Genomic DNA, 26057 nt, shown 5'->3' on the forward strand with positions numbered 1-26057 from the left:
TTTCGATTTGTAGTCCGTTTTAAACCATGTATTTTGTATTGTCCAAAATTTGTATTTTTCTATGCCTTTGGCAATTTATATTTCAATAGTTATCGACTCCTTTTTTTCTTGTGTTCTATTCAATGCACCTGGGACATAGTAGAGACAGGAAGAGGTATTCGAGGATGTTGGCCGTAGACGATGAAGAACGGACTGGAGGTGGTGGACTCACTAGTATGGTTATTATAGGAGAACTCAGCCCACGGGAGCAGCTGCACCCAGTGATCATGCCTCCTGCAGACGAAGTGCCGCAGATAGTTCTCAATAATCTGGTTAACCCTCTCGACTTGACCATTGGACTGGGGATGGTAGGCCGAGGAAAAGTCCAACTTTACACCGAGGAGACCGCAGAGTGCTCTACAGAACTTAGAGGTGAACTGGACCCCTCGATCCAATACAATATGCAAATGCAAGCTGTGCAGACGGCTGATGTGTTGAACGAAGAGATCAGCCAGTCGAGCAGCAGAAGGCAGGCCAGTCAGGGGAACAAAATGAGCCATTTTGCAAAATCGATCCACCACCACACAGACCACACTGCATCCAGCAGAGAGAGGCAGATCTGTGACGAAGTCCATTGCAATATGTTGCCAGGGGGCATTGGGCACAGGCAGCAGTTGGAGCAGACCAGCTGGTCTGGAGTGGGCAACTTTATTTGCTGCGCATACCGTACAGGAGGAGACAAAGTCCAGGACATCTTTGGGCAGCATGGCCCACCAGAACTGATGGGTAAATAGGTCTCGGGTCTTACGGGCACCCGCGTGATCTGCCAGCTTGGAACTGTGACCCCAGCGAAGGATTCTTCTTCTGTCTGCCAGACGTACAAAAGTCCTTCCCGGAGGAATGTCTCTAACTTGCAGAGGGTTGACAGAGAAGATGCAGGAAGGATCAATAATCTGTGGGGACTCCACAGTGTCCTCTGTCTCAAACGACCCAGACAAGGCATCGGCCCTCACATTCTTGTCAGCAGTGGAGTTCGAACCGGAACTGAGCAAAGAACAGCGACCACCTGACTTGATGAGGATTCATCCGCTGAGCCGTCTGAAGATAGGTCAGGTTCTTGTGGTCCGTGAAGACCAGGATAGGATGAGCTGCGCCTTCTAGTAGGTGTCTCCACTCCTGCAGGGCCAGCTTGATGGCCAGTAACTCCCAATCCCCAATCGAGTAGTTGCGCTCTGCGGGAGAAAACCACAGTCTTGCCTTTCGAACCTCTCTGGAACAAAGGTGCACCAACAGAGGAAGCGTCCACCTTTAACGAAAACTGTAGGGATACATCAGGGTAATGAAGAATAGAGGCTGACGTGAAGGCCTTTTTTAAGGTTTTAAATGCGGCTTCTGCTTCCGGAGTCCACACCATGGCATTCATTCCCTTTTTGGTGAGGGTAGAGATGGGAGCCGTCAATGAAGAAAAGTTAGGAATGAACAGCCGGTAGAAGTTGGCGAATCCCAGGAAGCGGCGTATGGCCCTTAAGCCTTGGGGGCGTGGCCATTCTAGGACAGCCTTTACCTTCTCCGGGTCCATTTTGAGGAAGTGATCAGAGATGCTATAGCCCAGGAAGGGTAGAGAATTTTTTTCAAACCTGCACTTCTCCAGCTTGGCATAAAGATGATTCTCCCTTAATCTAAGCAAAAGCTGGCGGACATGACTCTGAGTTACAGGATCTGGGGAAAAAATCAAAATGTCATCGAGATACACCACAACACAGACATAGAGGAGATCACGAAAAATGTTAGTGACAAATTCTTGAAACACCGCGGGGGTGTTACACAGGCCGAAGGGCATGACTAGGTATTCGTAGTGACCATCACGTCTATTAAATGCAGTCTTCCACTCGTCACCCTGACGAATCCGGATTAGATTGTAGCCCCCCCGCAGGTCTAGTTTAGAATAATTTTGCCCCTCGTATGTGATCAAACCGTTCCAACATCAAAGGCAATGGGTACCTGTTCTTCACCATGATCTGGTTGAGGCCCCGGTAGTCAATGCATGGTCGGAGGGATCCATCCTTTTTCTTGACAAAGAAAAACCCGGCTCCGGCCGGGGATGAGGATTTATGTATGAAGCCCCTCTCCAGATTCTCCTTAATGTAGGCCGACATAGACTGGGTTTCAGGTAATGAGAGAGGGTATACTCTATCGCGAGGAAGGGACAAATCAGGAACCAAGTCGATAGGACAATCATACGCTCAATGTGGTGGCAACGTCTTTGCTTCCCTCTTGTCGAAGACGTCTGAGAACAGAGAGTAACAATGAGGCAACCCTGCCAATGACTGATGTGTAGGAGACTGAGGTGGATGGATATGCCCCAGACAGCAGTTGAGACACTTGGGACCCCACTGGAGAACTTCACCAGAGTTCCAATCCAGGACAGGGGCATGTAGACGAGCCAAGGCAAACCCAGCAGCACGGTGTTGACGGCCTTGGGCAGGACAAACAGGGAGATGCGCTCAGAGTAAAGGGCTCCCACTTGAAGCCTCAACGGCTTGGTCACTCACAAAATTGGGTCAGGCAACGGCAGTCCATCTACCGAGGCAACGATCAACGGCCTTAACAGCAGAACAGTGGGCAACTGAAGAAGATCCACAAGGTCTTGGCAGATAAAATTGGCTGCAGAGCCAGAGTCTGGGTAGGCAGAGACTGGATGGGGACTCTCGCCAACGACTATGGTCACAGGAATGAACCGTTTGGAGGAGAGTTCTCTATTAAATGCTGTATCGCCCAGGGTTGTCTCTCCAACCAATCCTAGGCGTCTGGGTTTTTTGGCTTCTGGGGACACAGACGCGTGACATGGCCAGCGAGGCCGCAATATAGGCAGAGTCCAGATGTGTGCCTGCCCTGCTTCTCTTAGACTGACAGTTTAATCCGGTCCACCTGCATAGGAACCTTGGGTGGAGCAGTAGAAGCAGGCAAGAGGGGTTGCTGGAAGTTGGGTGCCAGTCTAGGAAGCCGTCTCTCTTGTCGAACCTCTTGAGATCTTTCCTTGAGCCTTATGTCCACTCGAGTGGCAAGTAGGATCAGGTTGTCCAAGGTAGATGGTAGATCCCGGGCAGCAAGTTCGTCCTTGATCTCGGGTGATAGACCATGCCAGAAGGAAGCTACCAACGCCTCATTGTTCCAGGACAGTTCTCCTGCCAGGGTCCGGAACTGGATGGTGTACTCGCCCACGGAGGTGTCCCCCTGGCAAAGGTTCAGCATAGCAGTGGCTGCCGACGAGACTCGTCCAGGCTCCTCGAACACCGTACAAAATAACTGCACGAACCCCTGGAAGTCTTGGGTCTCGGGTCCCTGTCGTTCCCAGATTGGGTTCGCCCAAGCCAGAGCCTTGCCGGCACATAAGGAGATAATGAAGGCAATCCTGGCTCCGTCTGAAGGAAATGCTCTGGCGAGCAGGGTGAAGTGGATATGACACTGGTTAAGAAATCCCCTGCACACGCTTGCCTCTCCATGGAAACGAGGTGGCAGTGGCAGCAAGAACCAAGGATCAGAACCAGAGCTGCCAGGACTAGTAGCAGAAGGTTCAATCGCAGTAACTTGAACAGGAACAGAGAAGGAAGCAGCTAGCGCCCCAAGCTGCTGTGCCATGGAATCTACTGCCACAAGAAGTTGATCCTGTCGTGCTTGCCGATCCTGCAGGTCCGCCTGCATGGCTTGGGAGGATGACAGACCTTTGAATTGACCAGCATGATCCATGGCCTGAGCGTACCTGTGGCAATGTAGACAGTAGCGGTGATTCAGGGTTAAGATAAGGCTCCGGCAGCAGGTAGACACCGGTGGGTGTAACACAGTAGATGCAGCACAACACACAGCTCCACTTCAACTCTACACCGTGTTCCAAATTATTATGCACATTGGATTTAAGTGTCATAAACATTTAATTATTAGTTTTTCAATTAAACTCATGGATGGTATTGTGTCTTAGGGCTCTTTGGATTATTGTAATCAATCTCAGACGCCTGTGATAATTAGTTTGCCTGGTGTGCCCAATCAAAGGAAAACTACTTAAGAAGGACGTTCCACATTATTAAGCAGGCCACAGGTTTCAAGCAATATGGGAAAGAAAAAGGATCTCTCTGCTGCCGAAAAGCGTGAAATAGTGCAATACCTTGGACAAGGTATGAAAACATTGGATATTTCAAGAAAACGTAAGCGTGATCATCGTACTGTGAAAAGATTTGCGGCTGATTCAGAGCACAGACTGGTTCGTTCAGATAGAGGCATAATGAGGAAGGTTTCTGCCAGACAAATGAATAGGATTAAGAGAGCAGCTGCTAAAATGCCATTGCAAAGCAGCAAACAGGTATTTGAAGCCGCTGGTGCCTCTGGAGTCCCGCGAACCTCAAGGTGTAGGATCCTCCAGAGGTTTGCAAGTGTGCATAAAGCTATTATTCGGCCACCCCTAAACAATGCTCACAAGCAGAAAAGGTTGCAGTGGGCTCAGAAATACATGAAGACTAATTTTCAAACCGTGTTGTTTACTGGTGAGTGCCGTGCAACCCTGGATGGTCCAGATGGATGGAGTAGTGGATGGTTGGTGAATGGCCACCATGTCCCAACAAGGCTGCAACGTCAGCAAGGAGGTGGCGGAGTCATGTTTTGGGCTGGAATCATGGGGAGAGAGCTGGTAGGCCCCTTTAGGGTTCCTGGCGGTGTGAAAATGACCTCTGCAAAGTACGTAGAGTTTATGACTGACCACTTTCTTCCGTGGTACAAAAAGAAGAACCGTGCCTTCCGTAGCAAAATTATGTTCATGCATGACAATGCACCATCTCATGCTGCAAAGAATACCTCTGTGTCATTGGCTGCTATGGGCATAAAAGGAGAGAAACTCATGGTGTGGCCCCCATGTTCCCCTGACCTCAACCCTATTGAGAACCTTTGGAGCATCCTCAAGCAAAATATCTATGAGGGTGGGAGGCAGTTCACATCAAAACAGAAGCTCTGGGAGGCTATTCTGACATCCTGCAAAGATATTCAAGCAATTCAACTGTCCAAATACTCACAAATTCAATGGATGCAAGAATTGTGAAGGTGATATCAAAGAAGGGGTCCTATGTTAACATGTAACTTGGCCTGCTAAGTTTTTTTTGATTGAAAGAGCTTTTGATTTCTGTAAATATGACCTCCTGATGCTGCAAATTCAACAAATTACCATTTTAGTTCTCTTTACAACCTTTAAAATGTTTTGATCTCTGTTGTGCATAATAATTTGAAACAGTGCATTTTGAGTTTTTTACTTCTAAAAAAAAATCTGTTATCATTAGGAGATTTGTTCAATAAAATTCGCATTATACTCCAACGGTTGATGGCTTGAAGATTATACTGACTGTCATTTGCATAGACTATTTAGGAAAATCAGCGAAAAATAACATTTGCATAATATAGTAGACGGCACAGGCGCACGGTAGCACAGGATACAGAGTACAGGCATCAGGAACGGATAACACTGGGAACTGGAAAACACTAGGAGACCATTTGCAAGACAAACTTTAGGTACACAACAATGCTCTGGCAATGATTAAGAGGGCAGAGCGGCATTCTGGACTGATTGCAGATCTCCTGCAATAGTTCGCGCACTGGACCTTTAAGGATGTGCACGCGCGGGCGGGCGCGCACTGCGGGAGACAGTCTTTGAAGCACGAAGTGAGTGCCAGCATCTCCCAGGAGGGAAATGCCGCCGAGAACTCGCATATCCATGGCCGCGGCCATCAAAATGTAAGTCAGAACGATGGGCCGTGGATGTTACAGCCAAATGGTGCTCCTTCCTTTCTAATCCCTGCCGTGTGTCCAAACAGCAGTTTATCACCACATATGGGTTATTGCTGTAATTGGGAGAAATTGCTTTTCAAATGTTAGGCAGTTTTTTTTCTCCTTTATGCCTTGTAAAAAGTTACAATTTCTACGTTTTATTGGAAAAAAATGTAGATTTTCATTTTCACGGCTTCATTCCACTAAAGCAGAAAACTGTGGTGTCAAAATGTTCACTATACCCCTTGATAAATTCCTTTAGGGGTGTAGTTTGGTCCCTCAGGGGCTTTGCTAATGCGACATGGCACCCGAAAATCATTGCAGCAAAACTTGAGCTCAAAAAGCCAAATGGTGATCCTTCCATTCTAAGCCCTGCCGTGTGTCCATACAGCAGTTTATTACCACATATGGGGTATTGCCGTAATCAGGAGAAATTGCTTTTCAAATGTTGGGGAGTTTTTTCTCCTTTTGTGCCTTGTAAATATTGAAAATTTCTACGTTTTATTGGAATAAATGTAGATTTTCATTTTCACGGCTTCATTCCACTAAATTCAGCAAAAAATTGTGGGGTCAAAATGCTCACTATACCCCTTGACAAATTCCTTGAGGGGTGTAGTTAGCCAAATGGTGTCTTTTTGGGGGTGTTTTCACTGTTTTGGTATCACAAGACCTCTTCAAACCGGACATGGTGCCTAAAATATATTCGAGTAAAAAGAAGGCCCCAAAATCCTCTAGGTGCTCCTTTGCTTCTGAGGTCTGCGTTTCAGTTAATTAGCACACTAGGGCCACGTGATATATTTCTAAAAACTGCAGAATGTGGGCAATAAATATTGAGCTGCGTTTCTCTGGTAAAACCTTCTGTGTTACAGAAAAAAAAAGGATTAAAAATGAATTTCTGCAAAAAAAATTACATTTGTAAATTTCATCCCTACTTTGCTGTAATTCTTGTGAAATGCCTAAAGGGTTATTAAACTTCCTAAATGCTATTTTAAATACTTTGAGGGGTTCAGATTTTAAAATCGGGTGATTTATGGGGATTTGCATTGTATGGGCGCCTCAAAACCACTTCACAACTGAACTCATCTCTGTAAAAATAGCCTTTTGAAATTTTCTTGAAAATGTGAGAAATTTCTGCTAAAGTTCTAAGCCTTGTAACATCCTAGAAAAATAAAAGGATGTTCAAAAAACAATACCAATCTAAGGTAGACATATGGGAAATGTTAATTAGGATTTATTTTGTGCAGTATTACGATCTGTCTTACAAGCAGATACATTTAAATGTAGAAAATGCCAATTTTTGCACTATTTCGCAAAATTTTGGTGTTTTTCACAATAAAATACCGAATGTATTGACAAAATTTTACCACTAACTTAAAGTAGAATGTGTCGCGAGAAAACAATCTCAGAATCGCTTGGATAGGTAAAAGCATTCCGAAGATATTACCACATAAAGTGACACGTCAGATTTGAAAAATGGGGCTGCGTCCTGAACGTACCAACTAGTCCATGTCCTTAAAGAGGCTCTGTCACCAGATTATAAATGCCCTGTCTCCTACATAATCTGGTTGGCGCTGTAATGTAGATAACAGTGGTTTTTATTTTGAAAAACGATCATTTTTGAGCAAGTTATGAGCAATTTTAGATTTATGCGAATTAGTTTCTTAATAGACAACTGGGCGTGTTTTTAGTTTTTACCAACTGGGCATTGTGGAGAGAAGTGTGTGATGCTGACCAATCAGCTGACCTATCAGCGTCATACACTTCTCATTGTTCCAGCGTGATTGTGCAGTGAAAGAAGCTGGGCTGGAACAATGAGAAGTGTATGATGCTGATTGGTTACTGATTGGTCACTGGTTGGTCAGCGTCACACACTCCTCTGTACAACGCCCAGTTGGTAAAAAGTAAAAACACGCCCTTTTAGGTACCATGCACACGACCGTTGTTTTATGTCTCAACCATTCAAGTCAAACCAATGGAACATACAGAATGGATATGGAAGACACACTGGCTCTTTCTGAGCTTGGTGGTTTAAGTGGCTTGGGATATAAGTGGAGTTTTAAAACCGGAGTTTTAAAGAGGAGTAAAGGCCCCTGTAAGTACTCCTCTTCTTTTCTTTTACTTTGACAATTGTTCGCTGTTTTGTTGTAACTTGGATAATGGATAACAAGATTGGAGGTTTTCTTCAGTGCACAGTTTGCCATATGTATGCACGACTGGAGCCGGAGTTCCAGGGTGAATACCTCTGTGACAGATGTGAGCATGTTCGTCACCTGGAAGCTCCCATTAGAGATCTGGAGGAGCAGAATGCATCACTGAGGAAGATAGACAATCTTGAGCTGAGCTTGCTGCTCACGGAGCATGCAGTTAGCGGGTTAGAACTGGAGGGTGAAGACATAGGTGAGCAGGATCAGGTAAGTAGCTGGGTTAATGTAGTTAGGGTTAGTAGAAAGGGGTCAAAGATAAGGAAGGCCAATCCGGTTTCTGACATTCCAAGCAAAATTTCCAAGTTGGGTGATGATGCGAGGGTGTCGGTCTCAGAAATGGCAGCCCTAGTGGATACTGATCTCCCTAACAGCCGGGAGAACAGCCCAGCTATTAGTCGGCGGGTGGTAATGAAGGTAAGACCAGACAATTGATAGTTGTAGGGGATTCTATAATCCGGAAGACGGATAGAATAATTTGACGCCAAGACCGCCTCAACCGAATGGTTTACTGTCTCCCTGGTGCCAGGGTTCGGCATGTGGTGGAATGGGTGGATAAATGACTGGGAGGGGCTGGTGATGATCCAGCTGTTGTGGTCCATGTCGGTACCAACGACACAATAAATTGTAGGTGGAGGAGCCTTAACAATAATTTTAAAGAACTAGGCTACAAGCTGAAGGGAAGGACCTCCAAGGTTGTATTCTCAGGAATACTGCCTGCGCCATGCGCATCACAGGAAAGACAGCGGGAGCTCAGGGAGTTAAATGCATGGCTTAAAGAGGCTCTGTCACCAGATTTTGCAACCCCTATCTGCTATTGCAGCAGATAGGCGCTGCAATGTAGATTACAGTAACGTTTTTATTTTTTTTAAACGAGCATTTTTGGCCAAGTTATGACCATTTTTGTATTTATGCAAATGAGGCTTGCAAAAGTACAACTGGGCGTGTTTACAGTAAAAGTACAACTGGGCGTGTATTATGTGTGTACATCGGGGCGTTTTTACTTCTTTTACTAGCTGGGTGTTAGGAATGGGAGTGTATGATGCTGACGAATCAGCATCATCCACTTCTGTTCGTTAACACCCAGCTTCTGGCAGTGCAGCCACACAGCGTGTTCTCGAGAGATCACGCTGTGACGTCACTCACTAACTGCCCCAGGTCCTGCATCGTGTCGGCCACATCGGCACCAGAAGCTACAGTTGATTCTGCAGCAGCATCAGCGTTTGCAGGTAAGTAGCTACATCGACTTACCTGCAAACGCCGATGCTGCTGCAGAATCAACTGTAGCCTCTGGTGCCGATGTGTCCTCGCTCGTCCGACACGATGCAGGACCTGGGGCAGGAAGTGAGTGACGACACAGCGTGATCTCTCGAGAACACGCTGTGTCTGCACTGCCAGAAGCTGGGCGTTCTGAAGAGAAGTGGATGATACTTCTCGTCAGAATGCCCAGCTAGTAAAATAAGTAAACACGCCCAGATGTAACACACACAATACACGCCCAGTTGGACTTTAGCAAGCCTCATTTGCATAAATACAAAAATGGTCATAACTTGGCCAAAAATGCTCGCTTTTTAAAAATAAAAACATTACTCTTATCTCCATTGCAGCGCCGATCTGCTGCAATAGGAGATAGTGGTTGCAAAATCTGGTGACAGAGCCTCTTTAAGTCTTGGTGTAGAGGAGAAGGCTTTGGGTTCCTAGAGCACTGGGCTGACTTTTCATTGGGGTACAAACTGTATTCTGCAGATGATTTGCACCTAAATGGAAGGGGATCCGCTGTGCTGGGGGAGAGAATTCTAGCTGGGGTGGCGGAGTAGTTAACCCCTTAGTGACCAGCCCATTTTAGGCCCTAATGACCAAGCTATTTTATTAGTTTTTCTATAGTCGCATTCAAAGAGCTATAACGTTTTTATTTTTTCGTCTACATAGCTGTATGAGGACTTGTTTTTTGCGGGATTAGTTGTGCTTTCTAATGGCACCATTTTTGGGTACATATAATTTTTATATTAACTTTTATTAACCTTTTTGGGGGGGATTATAAAAAAAACCTGAAATTCCGCCATTGTTCTATGCGTTTTTAAATTGACGCCGTTCACTATGCGACGTAAATAACATGTTACCTTTATTCTATGGGTCGGTACGATTACGGCGATACCACATATGTAGAGGTTTTTTTTATGTTTTACGACTTTTGCACAATAAAAACACTTTTGAACTAAAATTATTTGTTTTTGCATCGTCGCTTTCCAAGAGCTGTAATTTTTTTATTTTTCCATCAATATAGTGATTTTTTGGGCTTGTTTTCTGCGGGACAAGACGTAGTTTTGGATGGTACTGTTTTGGGGTACATGGGACTTATTGATTCATTTTTATTATGACTTTTTTGGGGGGCAATGGAAAAAAATTGCAATTTCGCCATGGTTTTTTGCGTTTTTTTTTACGGTGTTCACTTTGCGGTTTAAATTACATATTAACTTTATTAATGGAGTGATTACGGTCGCGGCGATACCACATATGTGTACTTTTTTTTTTTTTTTTTACACTTTTACTAAATAAAACCACTTTTTATGGAAAAAAATGGTTTTATTTATTTTTTTACTGTACTTTTTATTAATAATCTTTATTTCACTTTGATGACTTATTTTATTAGTCCCACTAGGGGACTTTACTGTGCGATATTCCGATCGCTGCTATAATGCTCTGGTATACTTCGTATACCAGAGCATTATTGCCTGTCAGTGTAAATCTGACAGGCAATCTGTTAGGACGCGCCGGAGGCACGTCCTAACAGGAATATATCCAGGGCAGACCTGGGGGCTTTTATCAAGCCCCCGGCTGCCATGACATCCCATCGGAGACCCGTGATTTCATTCGTGGGCCGCCGATGGGTGACAGAGGGAGCGCACTCCCTCTGTAAACAAAGTTAAATGCCGCGGTCGCTATTGACGGCGGCATTTAACGGGTTAAACGGCCGCGATCGAAGTAAACTTCGATCGCGGGCGTTGGAGCAGGAGCTCAGCTGTCATCAGACAGCAGAGCCCCGGCTCCTGCCTGCACGGGAGACCCGTGCAGGACTTAGACTAGGCTGACGTGAAAAGGCGTCAGCCTAGCCTAAAGCCCATTAGTGAATCACGTGAAAAGGCGTATTAGTGGTCACTAAGGAGTTAAACTAGGGCTGAGGAGGGAGGCCAATGTAGAAAATAAAGGGGTAGTTAGGTTAGAGAGGGGTCAGACTATATTGGTGGGGGGAGAAACAGATGGTGGGGAGAGGACTAGGCATCAAGATAAGGAGATCCCTTCATTACAAAACAGCAGTGAAAATAAAAAAGCCCAAATAATGTCAAATAATCAAATTTCTGATACTGAAAGTGAAACATTTAAAGGCAAGTTAAAGTGTATGTTCACAAATGCCAGAAGTCTAGTAAGCAAAATGGGGGAGCTGGAGGCCTTGATACTGGAAGAAAATATATATATAGTTAGTGTTGCTGAAACATGGCTGGACTCTTCCCATGGCTGGGCTGTAAATCTACAGGGTTTTACACTGTTTTGGAAAGACAGGGCAAATAGGAAAGGTGGTGGTGTTTGTCTGTATGTGAGAAGCGATATGAAGGTGAGTGTGAATGAGACAATAGTGGGTGAAGACTGTGAGGAGGTTGAAACCTTGTGCGTGGAATTACAAAGGGAGGTAAACACTGAAAAAATTACTTTTGGTGTAATCTATAGACCCCCCAATATAACTGAAGAGATAGTAGGTCAAATATATAAACAGATGGAGCGGACTGCACAGGCGGGTACTGTTGTGATAATGGGAGATTTTAATTACCGGGATATTAATTGGTGTCATGGTTCGGCTTCAACTGCAAAGGGGAGACATTTCCTCAACCTGTTGCAGGAAAATTTTATGGGCCAGTTTGGTGAAGACCCGACTAGAGGTGAAGCTCTGTTGGATCTGGTCATTTCTAATAATGCAGAGCTTGTTGGGAATGTCAATGTTCGTGAAAACCTCGGTAGCAGTGATCACAATATAGTTATATTTTACCTATACTGTAAAAAACAAACACAGGCTGGGAGGGCAAAAACACTTAATTTTAAGAAGGCCAATTTCCCCAGGATGAGGGCTGCAATTCAGGATATAGACTGGGAAGAACTAATGTTAAATAATGGGACAAATGATAAAGGGGAGATTTTCAAATCTACTTTGGGTAATTATAGTGCAACGTTTATTCCTATAGGTAACAAGTATAAACTACTAAAATTAAACCCCACATGGCTTACACCTTCTGTAAAAAGGGCAATACATGACAAAAAAAGGGCATTTAAAAAATACAAATCTAAGGGTACAGCTGTAGCCTTTGTAAAATATAAAGACCTTAATAAAATCTGTAAAAAGGTAATAAAATCAGCAAAAATACAAAATGAAAGGCAGGTGGCCAAGGATAGTAAAACAAATCCCCAAAAATTATTCAAGCATATAAATGCAAAAAAGCCAAGGTCTGAACATGTAGGACCCTTAGATAGTGGTAATGGGGAGTTGGTCACAGGGGATCAAGAGAAGGCAGAGTTAGTAAATGGGTTCTTCCGCTCTGTATATACAACAGAAGAAAGAGCAGCTGATGTAGCTTGTGCCAATGCTGTTAATATATCAGTTGATATACTGAATTGGATGAATGTAGATATGGTGCAAGCTAAATTAAATAAAATAAACGTACACAAGGCCCCGGGACCAGATGGGTTACACCCTAGAGTTCTTAATGAGCTTAGTTCAGTTATTTCTGTCCCCCTCTTCATAATATTTAGAGATTCTCTCATGACTGGTATAGTGCCAAGGGACTGGCGCAGGGCAAATGTGGTGCCTATTTTTAAAAAGGGCTCTAGGTCTTCGTTGGGTAATTATAGACCAGTAAGCTTAACATCAATTGTGGGGAAAATGTTTGAGGGGCTATTGAGGGACTATATACAGAATTATGTGACAATAAATAGTATTATAAGTGACAGCCAGCACGGTTTTACAAAGGACAGAAGCTGTCAAACCAACCTGATTTGTTTTTATGAAGAGGTAAGCAGAAGCTTAGACAGAGGGGCCGCTGTGGATATAGTGTTTTTGGACTTTGCAAAGGTATTTGACACTGTCCCCCATAGACGTCTAATGGGTAAATTAAGGACTATAGGTTTAGAAAGTATAGTTTGTAATTGGATTGAGAATTGGCTCAAGGACCGTATCCAGAGAGTTGTGGTCAATGATTCCTACTCTGAATGGTCACCGGTTATAAGTGGTGTACCGCAGGGTTCAGTGCTGGGACCACTATTATTCAACTTATTTATTAATGATATAGAGGATGGGAATAATAGCACTATTTCTATTTTTGCAGATGACACCAAGCTATGTAATATAGTTCAGACTATGGAAGATGTTTGTGAATTGCAAGCGGATTTAAACACACTGAGTGTTTGAGCGTCCACTTGGCAAATGAAGTTCAATGTAGATAAATGTAAAGTTATGCACCTGGGTACGAACAACCTTCATGCATCATATGTCCTAGGGGGAGCTACACTGGGGGAGTCACTTGTTGAGAAGGATCTGGGTGTACTTGTAAATCATAAACTAAATAACAGCATGCAGTGTCAATCAGCTGCTTCAAAGGCCAGCAACATACTGTCGTGTATCAAAAGAGGCATGGACTCGCGGGACAGGGATGTAATATTACCACTTTACAAAGCATTAGTGAGGCCTCATCTAGAATATGCAATTCAGTTCTGGTCTCCAGTTCATAGAAAGGATGCCCTGGAGTTAGAAAAAATACAAAGAAGAGCAACGAAGCTAATAAGGGACATGGAGAATCTAAGTTATGAGGAAAGATTAAAAGAACTAAACCTATTTAGCCTTGAAAAAAGACGACTAAGGGGGGACATGATTAACTTATATAAAAAATATGGTGAAATCCTGTTCCATGTAAAACCCCCTCAAAAAACAAGGGGGCACTCCCTCCGTCTGGAAAAAGAAAGGTTCAACCTCCAGAGACGACAAGCCTTCTTTACTGTGAGAACTGTGAATCTATAGAATAGCCTACCGCAGGAGCTGGTCACAGCAGGGACAGTAGATGACTTTAAAAAAGGCTTAGATAATTTCCTAGAACAAAAAAATATTAGCTCCTATGTGTAGAAATTTTTTACTTCCCCTTTCCCATCCCTTGGTTGAACTTGATGGACATGTGTCTTTTTTCAACCGTACAAACTATGTAACTATGTATGACACGCAGACCACAGAAAACGGACACAACATCCAATGTTTACGGGTTGCAAAATACAAAGGGTCGTATGCATGTGGCCTTAGGGTATGTGCACACGACCTATTTTCAAACATAATGGAGGCGTTTTACATCTGCCCATTGCTTGCAATGGGTCTTACGATGTTCTGTGCAGACGAGCTGTCAATTTACGCGTCGCTGTCAAAATACGGCGCGTAAAATGACTGCTCGTCAAAAGAAGTGCAGGACTCTTCTTGGGACGTTTTTGGAGCAGTTTTCTCATAGACTCTATTGAAAACCGTTCCAAAAACGCCACGAAAAACGCGAGTTGCTCAAAAAACTTCTGAAAATCAGGAGCTGTTTTCCCTTTAAAACAGCTCCGTATTTTCAGACGTATTTTGTTAATCGTGTGAACATACCCTTACACATTACAGTTTTGACAGATTTTGGCTGTGGCTAGAATTTACCTCATTGGCCATTTGTGCTGTTTTAGTGAACGATTTTTTTTTTAAAATGTGGATTACTCTCCCCATGCACGTTTTGTCATGGGTTTCGTCTGACTTTTCCCTCGTAGAGCAGCTCTACCACCGCTGTATCTTCACCACTGCCAGCTAACTACAACATACACAGCCACATATTTAGCTACCATCTGAAAAGGCATGATTATGACATTTGAAAAAAAAAATCTTAAACATGCAACATTTTTTTAGCGCTGTTTCCTGCCTATTTTTTGCTTTGGATTTATGTTGCGGATTTCAGTGCCGAATTTAAAATACCACTGACGTCTATGAAAAAATTTGCCCTCCAAAATCTGCAACGCATATAGGGCTACGTAGCAGAACATTTTTTTTCTGTTGGAAAATGTAGCCCATAAGCCCATTAATGTAGCTGACTTTTCATAGATTCAGGCACCAAATGTGGGATTGGGGGGTGCAAGCTCATCAGGACCATTAGCATCCCCTTTAGTACAGACAGGTGATGCGTTGCTCCGGTCAGGAAGGCTGACCCTGCATGGACAAAGGCTGACCTTGCATGGACAAACTATGCAAAACCAAGTGCTACATTGTAAATACAATGGGCGGAATTTATTAAAGGGGTTTTCCCATCAGAGACATTATTGACATATCTATCGGATATGTCTTAAATGTCCAAATAAATACGGGTCCCACCCAGGGCCGGCGTCAGCACCGTCCTTGAATGAGACCCGCATCTATTTGACATTTAAGACATATCCTGTAGATATGTTGTTACGGCATCACTGTCCATATATGGACAGTGATGTCAAGAGGAGAGGAGTCCCAGACAGGGCGCTAGCTGCTCTACTCCGGGACTCCGTCTCTAGGGAAGCCACTGACATTACTGTCCATATATGAACAGTAATGTCAGGAGGAGAGAAGGCGCCCTAGGCAGAGCGCTAGAACCGACTCTGCTCTGGGACTGTCTCCGGGGAAGCCCCTGACATGACTGTCCATATATGGACAGTGTTGTCAGGAGCAGAGGACTTTGGCTCTGGGGTTGCACCTGACATCACTAATTGTATATGGATATCCCCAGAGACGGAGTACCGGAGAAGATACGGTTCTAGCGCTCTGCCCGGGACTTCAGCTCTGCTCCGGACATCACTATTCATATATGAACAGTGATGTCAGGGACTGTGGCTCTGGGGTTGCCCCTTACAACACTGTCCATATATGGACAGTGACGTCAGGGGTTTCTCCTGAAGCGGAATTCCCAGCCAGAGCGTAGGCAATGCTCTGGTTGGGGATTCCACTCCTGGAGGGTACCCCAAAAGCGCTACCTACAGGGCGGGTGGCTGCATGGCGCTACCAGGGATGGTGGCTACGTGGCGCTACCAGGGAGGAGGGGGCGGTGTGGCACTGTCTACAGAGGGCACTAAATTTATGGGGGTACAAACTGGGGGCCTAACTTCTATAGGAGGGCATAAACAGGGAATAACATCTATATGGGGCAGAAAGTAAGGTTTTCTGCCATTTTACTGCCGCCGTGAGTTCCCCCGCAAAGGGGCCTACTAAGTCTGTATCGCCCAAGGGCCCACATAAACCTGGAGCTGGCCCTGGTCCCACCTCTGGGACCCGCACCTATCTATAGAATAGTGCCCCCTGAACCCTGTTCTGCTGCTCAAGTTTTATGGCTGATGCGTGTGATTTCCAACCATGAATTACGGAAACAGCGTAGCTTGTTGAGCTATGTTGCTTCCGAAACTCCTATAGTAGTGAATGGCAGTTACAGAAGCAGCGTAGCATGCGAGCAACGCGAGCAACGCGGTTTCCATAACTACCATTCAGTTCTATGGGACTTACGGAAACAGCGTAGCTCAGTAAGCTACAGCGTTTCCGTAATTCATGGTCGGGAATCACACGCGTCAGCCACAACACAGAGAGGTAGAACAGGGTTTAGGGGGGCCCATGCTAGAGATAGGTGCGAGTCCCAGAGATGGGACCCGCATCTATCTGACATTTATGCCATATACTGTGGATATGTCATAAATGTCTCTGATGGGAATACCCCTTTACCCTTTCTACCAGTTTTCTGGAAAAGGTGCAAAAGGACCCAAAAGTCGCAATGCGTGAAAACGGTCTAACATGAAATCTGGCATTGCTGCCCATGGCAACTAATTACAGCACAGCTTGCATTTTATCAAACAAGTCAAATAAATTAAAGCTGAGTTCTGATTGGTGGTTGTGGGCAACAAGGCCAGTTTTCATTTTATAAATCTACCCCTATGTAACTTTTGCATTTTCTATCAGTGACGTGTAATATCTCACTGGGTAACGCAGACCATGCATAATTATTTATATAGGACTTTCACTACTGTCCTCTCCAGCGGTTGTGGGACTATAAATCACAGCAACCTCTGCCGGCTGTAAAACAATGCCGTAGGTCGCTGACCATTTCCATGCACGTAGGCATAATCAGGCAGGCATTATCAGGGGCAGCTTTATTCTGGGACCTGCTGGAAGGACAACAAAGATGGCGGCGCCCATAGGCAGATTTCTGTGTTGCGCTGCGCATTTAGGAGGGCGGTAGGTGATTTTTATGTATATTTCGGGCTCCTTCTTCCTGTTATATAAAACTGGTTTATGTGTTCAGTGCGCTGCCTGGTTAGAGGAGTTGCAGCTGCCGGAAAGCGTCAAACGCCGAGACGTAGTGGAGCAACGACAACAGATAGGAATGCGCCGGTTTTCTTAAACCACCATGATCGCTCCTGTGTAGTTGTCACCCAGGTTTCCCTGATTATTGACTAGCAACTAGTTATGCCGCTATTTCATTAAAACTAGACAGACCTGTCCTTCAGGACGCTGGGTCACCACATCTGCTGTGGACATCACTTGTTCAGTTTTCTTAGCAGCAAGTTGATCATTTGAGGATGTTCACTGAAATTAACCCTCGCACAGCGTTCTTTGAAATCAATGTGTCCTAAAAGTGGAGAACCTCTTTATATTACACTTAAAAGGGCAACTTTTGAGCAAAATATGGTGCCTAAAAAAACTTTTATAATATAGATGTACTATAAATAACTATAAAGTAGATTTGGGCTCGTTTGACCTTCAGATGGCAGCAGAAAAATTCCAAAAATCTGCACCCAGAGGAGAGGTGGCTACCCATGACCCTCACACATTGGTCACCTCTATCCGCAGGATGAGGAATTAACTTTGCAGAATTAATAGGTCATGAAAATGTATTACTGATAAATCATCCAAGCTGATACTTGGAGACTATAGAAGAAAATGACAGATCTAATGGCGCTGTCACTTCTCCAACAAAGTTTGCATCAAAATTCTTGGTATATCATTGAAAGGCTGTTGATGTCTCATAAAACATAAGACGGCTTCCATTTGCCCCCTACTTCTTGCTTACGTACCAGAAACCTCCTGCTAAAACTGCCCATAGACGTGTCAGCTGAACGTTCCTAACTTCTCCATAAACCTCCACACTCAGATTGGCCGTGTGCGCGTATTTATTTCAGTAGGATTCTGAAAAACATGCCAGCATGTTATTTTACCGCAAATTGGTCACAAGTGGCATATTTAACATTGGACCACAGGTTAAAAGACCATAGGTGAGACCATAGGTGATGCCACTTTATCTCCCATTGGTTTTCTTCTGGCTGGCCGCATTAACACCCATTATAGTGAATGGTCATTCATGCGGCCGTCCAGAGAAAGCCAGGTAGAGTTGATAGGAGATTAAGTGGCACGGCGCATCCATAGCGCAGCTGCCACTTAGTTCTGGTGATCGCTGTGGGTCACAGTGGTCGGCCCACTGGCAATCAGACGTTGGTGGCATACTCTTGTGATATACCACCAATGTCTGTTATGTGATAACGCCTTTTAAAAAGAATAAAGATGGCCTATATACTAAACAACTCTATTCTCCCCCCAACCAGGGTTGTCCTAAAACAAGAAACTATTAATTGATGTCAAAATGTGAAATAAAACAACTCAGGCCCCATGCACACGAACGTAAAAACGCCCATAATTATGAGCCGTAATTACGGGTCCATAGACTTCTATTGGCCACGGGTACCTTCCGGTTTACTTACGGGAAGGTGCCCGTGCCGTTGAAAAATATAGAACATGTCCTATTTCAGGTCGTAATAACGGCACGGGCAAGCCTTATGGAAATCTATGGGGCTCCCGTAATTACGGGTGGCTACGTGTGATCACCCGTAATTACGGGAGCGTTGCTAGGCGTCGTCAGGGGATAGTCACTGTCCAGGGTGCTGAAAGAGTTAACTGATCGGCAGTAACTCTTTCAGCACCTGGGACAGTGACTACCGCTGGAGTTAATAGTATTAAAAGTTAACTTACCCAGAACTCTTCTTTTTCTTCTTCTTCTTCCTCCAGTCCGGCCTCCAGGGATGATGTTTCATCCCATGTGACCGCTGCAGCCAATCACAGGCTGCAACGGTCACATGGACTGCAGCGTCATCCAGGGGGGTTGGACTGGATGTCAAAAGAGGGACGCGTCACCAAGACAACGGCCGGGGTACTATGAACTTTTTTTTACTTTCAAACGCTGCGGAAACTCTGCCCCTTCTCTCTCTCCTGATATAGAGAAGGGGCTGCCGATTAGTGCAGAGAAAATGGGTCCGTAAATACGGGTTGAATACGTTTGACAATGGACCCGTATTTACGCCCCGGAGGAAAAAAATAAGTTTGTGTGCATGGGGCCTTACTAATATACTGTTATTTGAAAAAGTGCACCGATCACACTATTGCAGACGCGGTCTCTTGGTTCCTGAAGTTCGAAGGCTTTCAGGTAAGCTGTAGTAGGGAGCTTCTTCCCCCTCTCTGTGTGTCGGAACGTGACGCGGTGGAGAGGCCGGTTCAGTTCATTAGCGAAGCCTCCCCTTACGCTCTGCGGTGGATGGAGACAGCCGTGACGAAGAAGGGGTCTTAACTAATGAACTGCGCCACATAGCCTGCCTTTCATCACGTCATATGCCGACACACAGCGAGGGAGAAGAAGCTCCATGCTACATAGGGCTTTGACGACGCATTACAGCTTACCTGAAAGCCTCCATTCTAGGACCATGTGAACGCGGCTGAAATTTAAAGCGGCTCTGTTACCACATTATAAGTGGCCTATCTTGTACATGATGTGATCGGCGCTGTAATGTAGCTTACAGCAGGGTTTTTTTATTTAGAAAAAATGATCATTTTTGACGGAGTTATGACCTATTTTATCTTTATGCTAATGAGTTTCTTAATAGACAACTGGGCGTGTTTTACTTTTTGACCAAGTGGGCGTTGTAAAGAGAAGTGTATGACGCTGACCAATCAGCGTCAGACACTTCTCTCCATTCACGTACTCTTTTTTTCTGAAAAAACATAGAAATGTTTAATTTTTACAATGAATAAAGGAGAAAAAGTGTCGATTGAGTGGTATGAGGGATTATTTTTTGCGGGACGAGCTGTAGTTTTTATTGGCACATACAACTTTTTGATCGATTTTGCCGTTTTTGACAAAGTCAAATTAATCTGAGTTGTGGAATATAACATATTAAAGACTCTCCGCCAAAATTGGCGAACCTTCGGGCAACCCCACCATATATGCAAAGAATCTCCCACACATCCACAGTGTCTGAAGCACAATGATGAGGAAGAAGGGAACATCTTGGCCAGTCTGGAGGGAACGAAGTACTATCGTAGAAATACTTTATAATTGGCTTTAACCAGCGAAGCGTTAATAGAAATTTTCGCAGTGCGTTCTACCATATCCTGCCATTCCCTTACAGTAAAGGATGTGTGTAAGTCTCTCTCCCACATAGACATGTATGATAGTTTATCTGATGGAGAAACCAAATATGAGTAAATATGAGATGGGAGGTGATGACCCTTAGGCTCGGTTCACACGACCTATTTTCAGACGTAAACGAGGCGTATTATGCCTCGTTTTACGTCTGAAAATAGGGCTACAATACGTCGGCAAACATCTGCCCATTCATTTGAATGGGTTTGCCGACGTACTGTGCAGACGACCTGTAATTTACGCGTCGTCGTTTGACAGCTATCAAACTACGACGCGTAAATTGACTGCCTCGGCAAAGAAGTGCAGGACACTTCTTTGCAACGTAATTTGAGCCATTCTTCATTGAAGTCAATGAAGAGCAGCTCAAGATTACAGGCGTCAAAGACGCCTCGCATAATACGAGGAGCAGCATTTACGTCTGAAACGACGCAGCTGTTTTCTCCTGAAAACAGTCTGTCTTTTCAGACGTAAAAGCCTCTCATCGTGTGCACATACCCTTAGAGTTATTCAAGCATATTTGTTGAAACAGAGACGTACTTTGCAGAACCGAAGCAGGTCTAAATGAGGATATAAAATGGTCAATCTGGTGATAGCGAAAAATTTCGGAGTCCGGCATTAGGTGGATAGACTGATAAAAATGGCAGGGTTTTATGCCTAATCTATCAAAAATGTGTCCAATTCGATACAAACCCTCATCCAGCCACCATTGAAATGCTGACAGTTGCATACCAAGAGCAAAAATAGGGTTAGCAAACAATCTAGCTGCAGGTACATGTACAGAACAGAGCCGAAACCTGTGACCCAGCCTATCCCACAGCGCCAAGGAAAAAGAGAAGAGTGGACACAATACAGGTGGTCTGTGTTTGGGCTTCAACCATAACAACTAGTCTATAGGAACCTCAGGTTTAGCTGCCTGTTCAATAGAAATCCAACGTGTCTGATTACTGCTACTATGGAGTGAGACTAAGGCGGGATTCACACGACAGGGTTTCCCGGCCGGGTGCCGGCCGTTCATAAATCGGCCGGCACCCGGCTGCATTAGGAATAATAGACCCCTAATGGGGCTATTCACACGACCGATTTTTTGACGGGCGGGAAAACCGGCCGTCAAAAAATAGGACATGCTCTATTTTCGGCCGGGTGCCCGGCCGCCCGGCTCCCATAGAAGTCTATGGGGCCGGGTAATACCCGGCCATCACCGGAATGTGTCCCGAGTGATGGCCGGGTCCACCGTCGCTCGCGCACTCTCTCTCCTCCTCAGAGTGCAGAGTGCATGTGAGGAGGAGGAGGAGGGTCTTTTATTGCTCGCTGTAGGAGTCGGAATCCCCAATCCCCGGCCGGGGATTGGGGATTCCGCTACAGGATAAGTGCGTGACTACACTGTCCAGATATGGACACAGCGAAGTCACTCACCTCTGCAGCGGAATCCCCGACTCTATGGTCGGGGATGCCGCTACAGGAGAAGTGCGTGACTACACTGTCCATATATGGACACAGCGAAGTCACGCACTTCTGCAGCGGAATCCCCGACTCTATGGCCGGGGATGCCGGTACAGGCGAAGTGAGTGACTACACTGTCCATATATGGACACCGCGAAGTCACGCACTTCTGCAGCGGAATCCCCGACTCTATGGCCGGGGATGCCGCTACAGGAGAAGTGAGTGACTACACTGTCCATATATGGACACAGCGAAGTCCCCGACTCTATGGCCGGGGATGCCGCTACAGGAGAAGTGCATGACTACACTGTCCATATATGGACACAGCAAAGTCACGTACTTCTGCAGCGGAATCCCCGACTCTATGGCCGGGGATTCCGCTACAGGAGAAGTGAGTGACTACACTGTCCATATATGGACACAGTGACGTCACTCACTTCTGAAGCGAATTCCCGACCTGTGGCAGGGAATTCCTCTTCAGGAGAAGTCAGTGACTACACTGTCCATATATGGACATTGAAGTCAGTGACATCTCCTGGAAGGGGGGGGGGATGGGTGCAACCTACAGGGGGCTGTGTGGGATCACCTACAGGGGACTTGGTGGCATCACCTACAGGGGGCAGGGTGGCATCACCTACAGGGGGCAGGGTGAAATCACCTACAGGGGGCAGGGTGAAATCACCTACAGGGGGCAGGGTGGTATCACCTACAGGGGGCAGGGTGGGTGGCATCACCTACAGGGGGCAGGGTGGGTGGCATCACCTACAGGGGGCAGGGTAAGTGGCATCGCCTACAGGGGGCAGGGTGGGTGGCATCGCCTACAGGGGGCAGGGTGGGTGGCATCGCCTACAGGGGGCTGGTGGGTGGTATCGCCTACAGGGGGCTGGTGGGTGGCATCGCCTACAGGGGGCTGGTGGGTGGCATCGCCTACAGGGGGCTGGGTGGCATCACCTACAGGGGGCTGGGTGGCATCACCTACAGGGGGCTGTGTGGCATCACCTACAGGGGGCTGGGTGGCATCACCTGCAGGGGGCTGGGTGGCATTACCTACAGGGGACTGGGTGGCATCACCTACAGGGGGCTGGGTGGCATCACCTACAGGGGGCTGTGTGGCATCACCTACAGGGGGCTGTGTGGCATCACCTACAGGGGGCTGGGTGGCATCACCTGCAGGGGGCTGGGTGGCATTACCTACAGGGGGCTGGGTGGCATCCCCTACAGGGGGCTGGGTGGCATTACCTACCAGGGGGGCTGTGGCATTATCTACAAAGGGCTGTGTGTGGCAACAAATTTAAATGAAATTCATCCGATTTTAAAACGGACAGGGAAAAAAAACGGATGCAAATCGGGTCCAAATCGGCCGGTAAAAACGGCAACTCGGCCCGGAACGGATGCAAATCGGATGCAAACTGGCCGGGAAAATCGGCCAAAAACTGCCGATTTTCCCGGCCGACACTCGGACCCTGTCGTGTGAATGAGGCCTAAGGGTGTGGAGCGAGCAGCATAATAATATTTAGTGAGGTTCGGTAAACCCAAACTCCCAGAGGCTTTAGGAGTGTATGGAGTAGTTTGTGGGACTCTACAACGTTTAGGACCCCAAACGAAAGACAATATAAGCCTTTGGAGATCTTTTAATAAGGGGGCAGGGACATCTATTGGTAAAGTGTGGAAAAAATATAAGATTCTGAAGAGAACCGTCCTCTTAACAGCTGCTATCCTGCCAAACCAGGAAAGAGGCATAGAAATCCAATGCAATAGGTCTGTTTTTAATTTTTGTTTGAGAGGGAGGAAGTCTGCGTGATAAAGATTTTGTCTTCCCTCCAGCTCAGCTCAAAGTTCAGTTGTATAAGCTTGGCCATGGAATGCAGAATGCTGATGTTCAAAACCTCAGACTTGTCATGATTGACCTTCAGTCCGGAAATGTAGGAAAATTGGTCTAGAACGTGATAAAGTTTCGGGAGGGACGTCAGAGAGGGACGACCATACCAATAAGATATCATCCGGATTTAGCACGCATTTATGTGTCTGACCCCTAACTTCAATTCCCTTAATGTCTTCAGCCTGATCTGGTGGGCCAGGGGCTCGATCACCAAAACAAAAAGGTTTGGGGAGAGAGGGCACCCCTGTCTCGTTCCCGGGTCTATGGGCATACGGTCTGAGAAAAAACCCTTAATCATTACCTAGGCAGATGGAGTCGAGTAAAGGCTACTCAAAAGAGTAATACATTTATCACCAAACCCCCATTTCCGTAATACAAAGAATAAGTAGTCCCAGGTCAGGAAATAGAAGGCCTTAATCAGCTCTAGCGACAGGCACAATGCTCCCGACCTCTGCGATCCATGCCAATGAGAACGAACAAGGGAGATAAGATCAATGATCCTTCTAGTCTGGTCAGCTGCTTGTCTGATTTGGTACGAAACGCACCTGATCAGGGTGAATGTATTGTTCTAGAAAGGCATTCAGTCGGGTGGCCAAAACTTTAGTGAGTATTTTCATGTCAACGTTAATCAATGATCTCGGCCGATAATTTTGACCGGAAGAGGGGTCCTTACCTGGTTTGGGGATCACCGAAATGTATGCCTTGAGGGCTTCATGTCCAGGAGAGCCCCCATCTCTCAAACCATTAAGAAGGGTGACTAAGTGAGCGGCCAAAACATCTGCAAAATTTTTATAGTAAAGTTTAGAGAACCCATCTGGTCCTGGAGATTTAGCTGATTTTGGGGGATTTAATCGCATCCCTAACTTCCTGAATCGATATAGGGGCCTCCATAGTATCCCTGTGAGGTTCCTTCAATACAGGCAAGGAGATATCCCGAAATAATGCTTCGGCTTTCACTTTATCTAAATGGGGAGGGGATTTATAAAGAGAGGAGTAAAATGCAAAGAAGCTGTTGAGAACCTCTTTAGGGTGTTGTGTGAGATTGTCTTTTGCTAATCGTAATTTAGGAGCCATAAAGTTATTTGGTCAACAGAGCAAGTTTCCGGGTTTGTCACTTCGAGCAAAATATTTATATTTTTTACAACGAATGTGACGCTCTGCGGTAGTTGTAAGGCACAAGTTCAGCTCCGTACTGGCATCCTCAAGTTTGGACCGTAAGTCAAGGGTATTATCTGCCTTTTGTTGTCTAACTAAAGCTAAATAGGTCACTTCCTTATATTTAAGGTGTTGTTCTTTCGCCCTCTTCAAACGTGAAGCGATCTGAAAAAGTTTCCCTCTAAGGGTAGCTTTATGGGCTTCCCAATTAATAGCTGGGTCAGTTGCACAATTAACTTGGAAATAGTGTTCAATTTCGGATGCAAGTTCATGAAATATTTGGGGATTCGTCAGAAGGGACTCATTTAAACGCCATGAGCTAGACCGAGGTTTAAGCCAGTTTACTGGCTATTTAAATTACCTTGCCTCATAACTCATTGTCTTTCAAATCTATATCCTGGTTATTGTTTTTATAGTTTTATATAATATTTCTATAAAGTTGTTGGCATTAAAACCTGCTTTTCTCATATTTCAGGTTTTATCGTCATACAAGTACTCCATTTTATTCCACAGCTGCACAGACACTTTATCCATTTGCTGCAAGAAAACCTCAGCAGTCACTCAGAATTATTAAGAATCCAGGTATTATATGTATTCTTTATTTACACAGGCATCTGATGGACATGGTGCAGCGGACAATTAGCAGTAGGTCTCGTTCTGCCCGCAATATTGTATCTGTGGCGACTTCGATCAGTAGGTGGGTCACTGTGTGGTCAGGGCCTATACTGTTATGCAGCGGTACAGGAGTGGAGGATATATCACAGCAGAAGTAAGCGTATTTATAATTCAGGGCTCTTGGACAGCTGGGTAAAAACTCCTGTGAAATCTGTTAATGGCTGCTAAAAAGGTGCAGTGATCTCATGGGGACTTAGTGTGGATTCAAATCACCAAATACATTGATGTCCCCACATATAGACCTATAACTGGCACTATTAAAATAAGTAGGATGTAGGTGTTGCGTTTCTCACCAGAGAAGGGGATCCTCTAAGCTGCAATCGGTTTGGCACTGGAATGCGGAGTCTAAGGAAACTCGCCACTCTTCACCCTTAACCCAGGCAAGGAGGTATGGACTTTCCCATT

The 26057-nt window shown here is 45.4% G+C and overlaps 1 protein-coding gene across 3 annotated transcripts in view; it reads left to right on the plus strand.

The window, feature by feature from the left end:
* Window positions 1-17164: 17164 nt before the first annotated feature.
* NFU1 (NFU1 iron-sulfur cluster scaffold) overlaps window positions 17165-26057 on the plus strand; it is a 63404-nt gene continuing 54511 nt past the window's right edge. The window contains exons 1-2 of one of the 3 annotated variants that reach the window (XM_075858530.1): window positions 17165-17271; window positions 25453-25559. In XM_075858530.1, the coding sequence (XP_075714645.1) occupies window positions 17219-17271; window positions 25453-25559 (160 nt within the window). In that variant the 5' untranslated portion in view covers window positions 17165-17218. Of the gene's footprint in view, window positions 17272-17373; window positions 17473-25452; window positions 25560-26057 lie in introns of those variants that run through there. The other 2 variants (XM_075858531.1, XM_075858532.1) reach the window with 2 other exon arrangements.

Source organism: Rhinoderma darwinii, chromosome 3, assembly GCF_050947455.1.
Source record: "Rhinoderma darwinii isolate aRhiDar2 chromosome 3, aRhiDar2.hap1, whole genome shotgun sequence".
Taxonomy (NCBI): domain Eukaryota; kingdom Metazoa; phylum Chordata; class Amphibia; order Anura; family Rhinodermatidae; genus Rhinoderma; species Rhinoderma darwinii.